The following is an 8,093-nucleotide window of genomic DNA, read 5'->3' as shown; positions in this document are numbered from 1 at the left end:
ACCTTCTGCTCTGAGCAGCACAGCAGGCTGACGTCTGAAAATGGAGGAGACACGAGGAGCCCAAGCACACTGCTGTGCTCCAGCACAGGATAGAGTCACCAGGTGCACAGGAATGGAGACTGACTCATTTTCTTAATTGGAGACACCTGCAAGCAGCACAGACTGCAATGCCCTGCACTGCAACAAGGCTCCTTCCTTGCTCAGGACACAGAAGGTGGTTCTGCAGACCTTTGCCTTCTGAAATAACTGGAGGTTTTGTTGATTTTTTGCTCTATACACCTGAAATGAGCACTTGATCCTGTTTAAATGACTGGATTGCATGCCTGCAACCTGCATCAAGACTTCAGTTGTTCTGCTGGGGCCACTCAAGAAGGATGTTTCATTCTTTGATGCTTTTCTGATTGTAAGTCATGGCAAAAATTGATTTCCATTTAAATGCCACAAAACCATACTTTTAAAGCTGCATTCTTCCAATTATTTAGTACTTTTCAGAAGTAAAAAAGAAATGCTGCTTGTTCCCTGCTATGTGCCCGGTGGGTCTTCCATAGATCATCCCATACAACATTAAACAAATAACACGATACACACATGTCATCAAACCACCTAATCTTTCCTCCTTAACTGCATCAGATGCTTTATATGACATATTCATGGACAAAAGTGGGATTCTTACTCTGTCCCATGAGTGAGAATGCAGCAGGCTGGATGTATACCCAGAAGTATCAGCACATGCATTTACAGATGAGCACTTATCCAAATGGCACTTCCAAAGCTGCATGGCTACTTGAGGCATTAACACATCACATGGATGTGAAGCAAAACTGAGAATGAATTCTGATACTGGAACACTGATACACTAAAAAATACACCTTCAGCAACACAGAATCCCTTCATTAGCCCAGGCTGCTGTGTCTATAAGAGTTAAAAAGAAGGCAGTTAGAACCAAGCACAGTACTTTGGCACTCTTTATTTTATTTTATAGGCGATTCTTCAGCAAATGCATATATTATGTGCACATTCCTTATCTTTTCAGTGTGACAAAGAGAATAAAAAAAATCAGTTCAGCCAAGACAAAGATGAGCAGAGATACACACACATCCCCACGGCCTTTTGGCAGCTGCAGAGAACCTGAAAGTCATTTCTCTGTGCCAGAGCCCACCCCCTGGGCTGCTTTCCAGGGGCTTCCTGGCACTCCTGAATGCTCCAAAATGGCATTTGCAGAGCAAGTATTTACGGTAAACTCAATGTAAGTCTACAGAGCACTTTAATGCCTCATTATGATTGCCATAATTGCTCACAGAAACAACATTATGGAAGTACCTGATGTTCAATGACAAAACCAGGAAAAGATCCATGGTCCCAAACATCACACACAACTGAGAGACTCCCTGAGGAGCACAGAGCAAATCTGGGGTGGTTTTACCATGGGAGAAAAGTTTGCAAACCCTGTGGGTCACACAGCAAAAAACATGTTTTTCATCACTAAACGTCAATTCTAACTATGCCTGTAGGTATGTCTGAGCCCAAGATTAATGCTGTGTTGCTACCCAGGGATGATCTTTGAACAAAGGAAACGTGTCCAAAAATCATCCTTGGCAGCTTGGCATGTTGGATGGCCCAGTGACCTCAGCCAATGTTAATGTTTAAAACCCCCAATTTCTAGGGTTACTTGAGTATTTTAGAGATCACTTCTGAATCTCTTGGTAAAGCAAAGCTTTTAAGAAACCTCATCTCCAAAAGACACTGCAACAATCTGTTGTACCTTTCAACCCCTCTCATTTTGGCTGAGCCACTAGAAAAGATCAGAACAATCACAGAGATATACTCATAAATGAATCACAATTTTATTTACAAAAAGAAAGAAACATAATGCAATTCTCCAACCTTGTTGGGTGAAATCATAGAATCACAGATTGGTGTGGGTTGAAAAGGACCACAGCAACAACCTGGTTCCAACTCCCTGCTGTGTGCAGGGTCACCAACCAGCAGCCCAGGCTGCCCAGAGCCACATCCAGCCTGGCCTTGAATGCCTGCAGGGATGGGGCATCCACAGCCTCCTTGGGCAACCTGTGAACAGTGAAACCCTTAGCTGTGCTGGAATATTGGGTTGCTGGAGAAGGAAGAGTTTGAAGAAACACAATTTGGCAAACAGGAGCAGCTGAAATTTATTAGATTTAGGATCATATCAAACTATCCTGACAACAACCTGAAATCAAGTACCTGCTGGCCTGTGAGTTTGCAGTGCAAAGAACATAAATAAGGTAGAGCATTAATGAAGTAACTGCACGCCTGACTTATTGTGGACTGTACTCAGGACAGCCTATGCAGCTCCAGCTGCAGGGTTGTTAGGAGTGGGAGCTCACTGGAGCAGCCTGGGAGTGCTGGTCTGCATCACAAGCAACACAGAAGGAAACAAAGGTTCCAGTACATGTCACTGCTGTATCTGTAGCTGTTCATCTGACTGAAGAACTGTCATCTGCATGACCAGGATTCAAATAGTCAAAGCTGTTTATTTGAACCACATTAATCACCATAATACTGCAAAAAAAAAAAAGAGCTTGGCCCCAAATTTTCAAGTGCTATATAAAGTTACGTCCAGAGGCCTAGGATATCCAGTTGCTGACTTCTGATCCATTGAGGAGAGCAACATTCCTGGGAGAATCTTCTGCAAATCAAGAGAGAACATGGCAGAGTTCTCTCCTTATTTGTAAAAGGGCCCATATGCCGCTTTTATGATGAAGTAACTGCTTGACTGTAGCCACAATTTGAAATGTGTGGCATTACTGCCATGTTAACATAACAAAAAGGACTCAGAAGCTGTGGTGAGCACACGAGGTGGGACTCTACTGCAAGAAAATCCTGCCTCTGAGGGCAGTAAGGAATTCTGAGTTAGGTGCTCCATCAGTTCATCCTTTTCAGATAGAAACTCTACCTAACTTCATACTGTTTTGTTATCCCAGTGTGAGACATTCTATAGGAAAGAAAGGCATAAGGTATTATTTTATTTCCCATAGAAATGACAGCTTTGATCAAAACAGAATCACAGATTTGTAGGGGTTGGAAGGGACCTCTAGAGATCACCGAGTCCAACCCCCCTGCCAAAGCAGGTTCCCTACACCAGGTCGAACTTCTTTCATATGAGTTCTCCATGAAAACCATACCTAATTATAAGCTTACATGCAGCTTACAGCCCGTGTTATTCATAGTGTTAGGCACAGTGATAAACAGCTTAGAAGCAGTTTCCATTACAACACAAATTGGCACATGGTCCACCGAGAGCTCCCCTTTAACTCACCTGATTGCCTACAGAAACCTCCTTTCTTTGATCAAACACACACAAACCATACATGCATTTTCATCATAAAACCATCATAACAACTTGATTCTGCCTCACTTCTCAGTCACCACTGGGTTTCCTGCTGTGCTTTTTCTGTGTGTACATCTTGTTTTTCTTCTTTAAATACTGTGGACCATTTGAAATATCTTCATTAGAACACCCAAGGACTGCATGATATATATGTCTTCCCACTGTCCTCTCACATTTTATGTAATCAAGAAGTCTTGGTGGTTTCTCCTTGAGCATATTGAGCTCCTTACATGTTCCAAGGGCCCACAAAGGCAAGCAATGCAAAGGGAGGATGCTGCATCACGACAATGCAATTGCCATGACTGACACAAGCACTGCAATGCTGACCGTCCGCCGGCTGCCATCCGACGTCCTCCGTGCATGCAGCACAGCAAGTACCGCGTTTGTGTGATTGGTTGGGATCTCCACATTGCAAATCATGCCTTCACAGCAAGAAACACATTCCTGTTGAGAAAAAGGAAATCACTGCACACAGGGCAATTCAGCAGCGGCTTCTAGAGATGCACGATCTGCAAGATGACTGCAGAGGATAATAAACTGAATATGTTACCCAGCAGCCAGACCCAAGGCAGCAGATGCAGCACTGGTGTTACAGCTCCTCCTCCAAACTACACACCACAGCTTCCCCAGAGTAATTCACCACCCAGCCCAATAACTATGCTATGATAAACAGCTCCTTTGCAAAAACATGGAAGGTTAGACTGACTTCCATCCCCAAAATCATTTAGCAGCTCATATTAATTAAAAAATAAATCACACAGGATAGAAAATGAGCTTAAGTCTATTCACAGAGTTGTGAAGAATTTTAAGAGGAAGATCATAAAAATATCTCCAGATATCAAAACAGAATGTTTTGCACAACATGACAATGTCACTGAAAGTCTCCTAAGGCAAGAAGGAAACTGGACAAACTGCAAGAGTTTAATGAAGTGAAATATGGAACACGACAGTAACTGCAAGACTTGAGACTGGAAATACCCTTATAAGAAATAAGACACCCAGGTTACAGCCCTTAATCAGTGACTGTATTAATATGGTGGCTGCTGGGGAGCATTGCCTTGCTTTTCAAGGTTGGCTTCATGGGTCTGTAAATAGCAACTTTCAAACTCCCAGCAGGTTTTATGCTACAGAAAAATCACTTTTTGCCTCTTCTAGATTTCTGCCATCAGGTGCTACTTTAGAATTGCTTATTACACCCCATCACACAGTCACGCACATAGGAAAGTAGGAGGAAAAGGATAGTCATGCTTCTATTGGTGAAACTGGATTTCAATTGTGAAGTACTGTAGAACAGATGTTGGCACGTGCTCTTCAGCTCTGCAGGTAAAACAGCTGCTGAAATTGAACCCTTAAAGCCAACGTGCTTCTCCTATGTAAGAAGTAGCGCTTACTGTGTGACCGCTTTCCCTGTGATGATGGCAGCCCACAAAATGGCATTCATCCCCAGTCGCGCACTTTTTGGTGACCGATGTACTCTTCCCATGGTCTGTGAAGAGATGAACTGTCAGACAGTACTGCGCACCTACAAAACAAATGTTTAAACGTTCATTTTCAGACAGTGTGAACTCCTCTACAGGGCTCAAAAACTTCTCAGCATTTAGCAAGACGTATAAAGCCATTTTTCAACTCACTCAGAATACCGCTTAGCAAGAAATTAATTAGTGAGGAAATCTCACTGATCCTTCAAGCCTCCAGAAAAACTTCTAGCATTTAAACTACATATTTGTACTACAGGCTACACATTAATCTTTCATTTTCTACTCTTTTTTTGCAGCACATTGTTTTCTTCTTTGTTTCAGACATTTCCTTCATTCCTCTGGCTCATTTCTTTCCCTTTCCCACCGTGACCACCACTGTGAAGAAAAATGAGGAAACATATTTCCATTCTTTTCTACGTATCTATCATTCTCTCATACAAGTATGTTGCCCAATCATTCAGGTCTTGATTGTCACAAGCAGAGTCACCACCACGACCGCCACACCTTGGGATGTTATCCAAAGAGAAGGAGATAAGGCCACAAAGGCAATTCTCAAGGTTTTTTTGATAACACCCTTACAATTAATTCCCAGAAAGTACACACACACATGTCTATTTCTATATATACATATTAATTTTTGCAGTGTTGCTTTGTACTCTGCAACGGTCAGAATATTAAGCTCAGCAAAAATCATATGACTCAGACTCACTAATAACATAATTGAGGGCATCAACATCACTGTGTTGGTATGTTAATCCTATTCAGTTAGACTTCAACAAGATGGCTGAGTCAGGGAGAAACAAGTTGAAGTGTGTAGGAAGAAAGTCCTTAGTGCAGAAACACTTACTTTCAGGACACCACCGATCTTCAGCCCATCTGTTGCAGTTGTAATTGTCCACTGCATTATCACAGGTAAAGCACTTAAAACTGTTTGGAAATGGAGTGGCTTTGAAAGTATTAAAATACAATAAGTTTACAAAACAAATAACAAACACCAATAAAACAACCATAAATCAAATGTTTAAAGTAGTATTTTAAGTGCTTGCACACACATACACAAACATGTTACATACATGTGCATCTTCTCAGTGATAGTTCACTGTTAGATAAATGCATCTTATGACACAAATTTTGCTGAAAGCTTTTAACTGCTTTTGCTTTGCTTGATCTTTAAAACATTTCCTCCTCTTTTCAGTCTCTCACAACCCAGAATACCTTTTAAGCACCGGTGGGAAAAGCAGTAAAGAGAGAACACCTTGTATATATTTACATGTATATACGTACACATTGTAGTACATCCAACTGTATGTTGGTGCAGATACACAACCCATCTACATTCCTTTGATGCAAAATCTACTCCTTCAAAACCTGCTTCTGGTCTTGATCTCCAACTTTGGAGAATCTTTTCCCTTCAACAAAGGGATCAGGAGGACTATTTGAAAAGCTTATTTACATTACATACATATATAAAAATGAACTTAAGAAGCACGGTTCCCTATGTGCACCTATACTGTATCAGGTTTTATCATCAGGAAAATCTTCTCTTAAGTGAAGGGGTAAAATACTTCTGATGTTAGATAAGAGGCGAAAGTATGATGCTATTAGCAACAACCGGATTCACAGGTCTCACAACGTTTTTAATTACCTTCAGCTTGAATTAATTGCATGCTGCACACCTATTCTTCCCCTTACCAAAAACCCAACAACATTAAAGACAAAAGACACCTGTTCTGTATTTACGAGAAATCTACCGCATAATGTCGTCTGCAGGGAGATGCTTCAGAGGCAGAAAAATATCATGGAAAACATTAGAAATGTAAAAGCTATTGCCATGGTAAACTCTTTAGTTTAGTGCTGCATTCAACAGTTTGTTTCCTATCAGGCAACACAAACCTTTGAAACAAACTGCTCTTGGTTGAGAAGCAAAAAGTTTTGCTTTAAAAATCTAATTCTTCGTGTTTAAAGAGGAAAAACAGTTAAGAAACAAATTGCTGAAAGCATATGGAAATTAACTAAAATACTGTTACTAATGCACATGCAAGAAAAACAGAACCGTCTACTTACGGTCTAGTGGAGGTCTCACATTGTAAAAGTTGATGTTCTTTGCTGAAACCCAATTCCCTGAAAAGAGGACGAGTGGAAGAAAGGCTCCAACCAGCAAGTGATAGAACAGCAGCATGCTGAATATGGTACGTGAGAAGTAAAAGACTGAGGCCTAGGAAAGAATGGGAAAATATTACTTATGGGGAATCATAAACAACAGCACATTAACAGTAAATTAATTCTGAAACCTTGAAAGTTCAGCCCGTAGATCTACATTGTGAAAATGGCTAAAGCAAGCAAGCATACCTCGTTAACAGCAACTCAAAGCTGAGCAGTTACTGCCTTCTGCTGGCCAAGATCCTGCACAAAGTGCTTAAATTTCCACAAATTCAAGAATACTGCTTGTTTAATCTACTTGTCCTTCTAAGCAAAGTCAGTCTTACAGATGCTTTGTAATCATTCCTGAAAATCAACACCAAAACAGAGATCCTTTACATTCTACTTGAATAAGACAGGATTACAGCGCCACTAAAGACAACACAATGCAGACAAATGTTGGTTTGAACACGAACAGCCTAGAATCCAAGATTTAGCCCATCCAGTTCCTTTACTGATACAGATCAGCGTATCTCTATTGACTTCAGGTAAGGGACACCATCTGAATCATAAACATATTGTTTGGCATTATCCATCATGAGTGTAGAAGAAGAACTAATCTATTCACTTTTGGGTCAGTTTGATATTTAGATATACTCATGCACACGTGTGATAAAAAAGTAGTGACACAGGACCCAGTTTCATTATTATGAAGTAGAATCATTATTAAATAGCACTCAGCCCATGCAAACTCCCAGCAGGAGAAGCAAGACTGAGCGGAGGCTCCTGCTAAACCAGATACATTGCTTTGAGATGCCAGCTGAATTCATTCAGTAATTCCTGCAACCCTGACGTAAAGATTACCACCCATTTGTACTGCATCTGAATCAGAACAAACAAAAGAGCATCTCTCTAAAAAGGGCAAACAGTTCAAGATGGGGGCCCAGGCCAGTGCCCATACAGGGCTTGGACTTTGTGATCCTAGAGTTCTTAATGATTCTATGCACTACATCATATTGCTCTGCCCTTTCAAGTGCTATCCTAATACAGACATACAGATTGCTTCCCTCCTGCATTAGCCCAATGTTACATAAGAGAAATAAGACTAA

At 41.0% G+C, this 8,093-nt stretch overlaps 1 protein-coding gene across 14 annotated transcripts in view; it reads right to left on the bottom strand.

Moving 5' to 3' along the window:
• Positions 1-951: 951 nt before the first annotated feature.
• The window catches only part of LYPD6B (LY6/PLAUR domain containing 6B), a 31,030-nt gene continuing 23,888 nt past the window's right edge, over positions 952-8,093 (bottom strand). For 5 of the 14 annotated variants that reach the window (XM_085552938.1, XM_032445921.2, XM_032445920.2 and 2 more), the window contains 4 exons: positions 6,910-7,060; positions 5,693-5,791; positions 4,759-4,889; positions 952-3,811 (listed from right to left, as the gene is read on the bottom strand). In XM_085552938.1, the coding sequence (XP_085409064.1) occupies positions 3,647-3,811; positions 4,759-4,889; positions 5,693-5,791; positions 6,910-7,024 (510 nt within the window). In that variant the 5' untranslated portion in view covers positions 7,025-7,060 and the 3' untranslated portion in view covers positions 952-3,646. The other 9 variants (XM_085552936.1, XM_085552941.1, XM_085552942.1 and 6 more) reach the window with 5 other exon arrangements.

This window comes from Coturnix japonica, chromosome 7 (assembly GCF_054131305.1).
Source record: "Coturnix japonica strain WE chromosome 7, WE-NBRP24, whole genome shotgun sequence".
NCBI lineage: Eukaryota > Metazoa > Chordata > Aves > Galliformes > Phasianidae > Coturnix > Coturnix japonica.
Note: the sequence above shows the minus strand (reverse complement) of the source record. Positions and strands in the feature narration are given on the sequence as shown.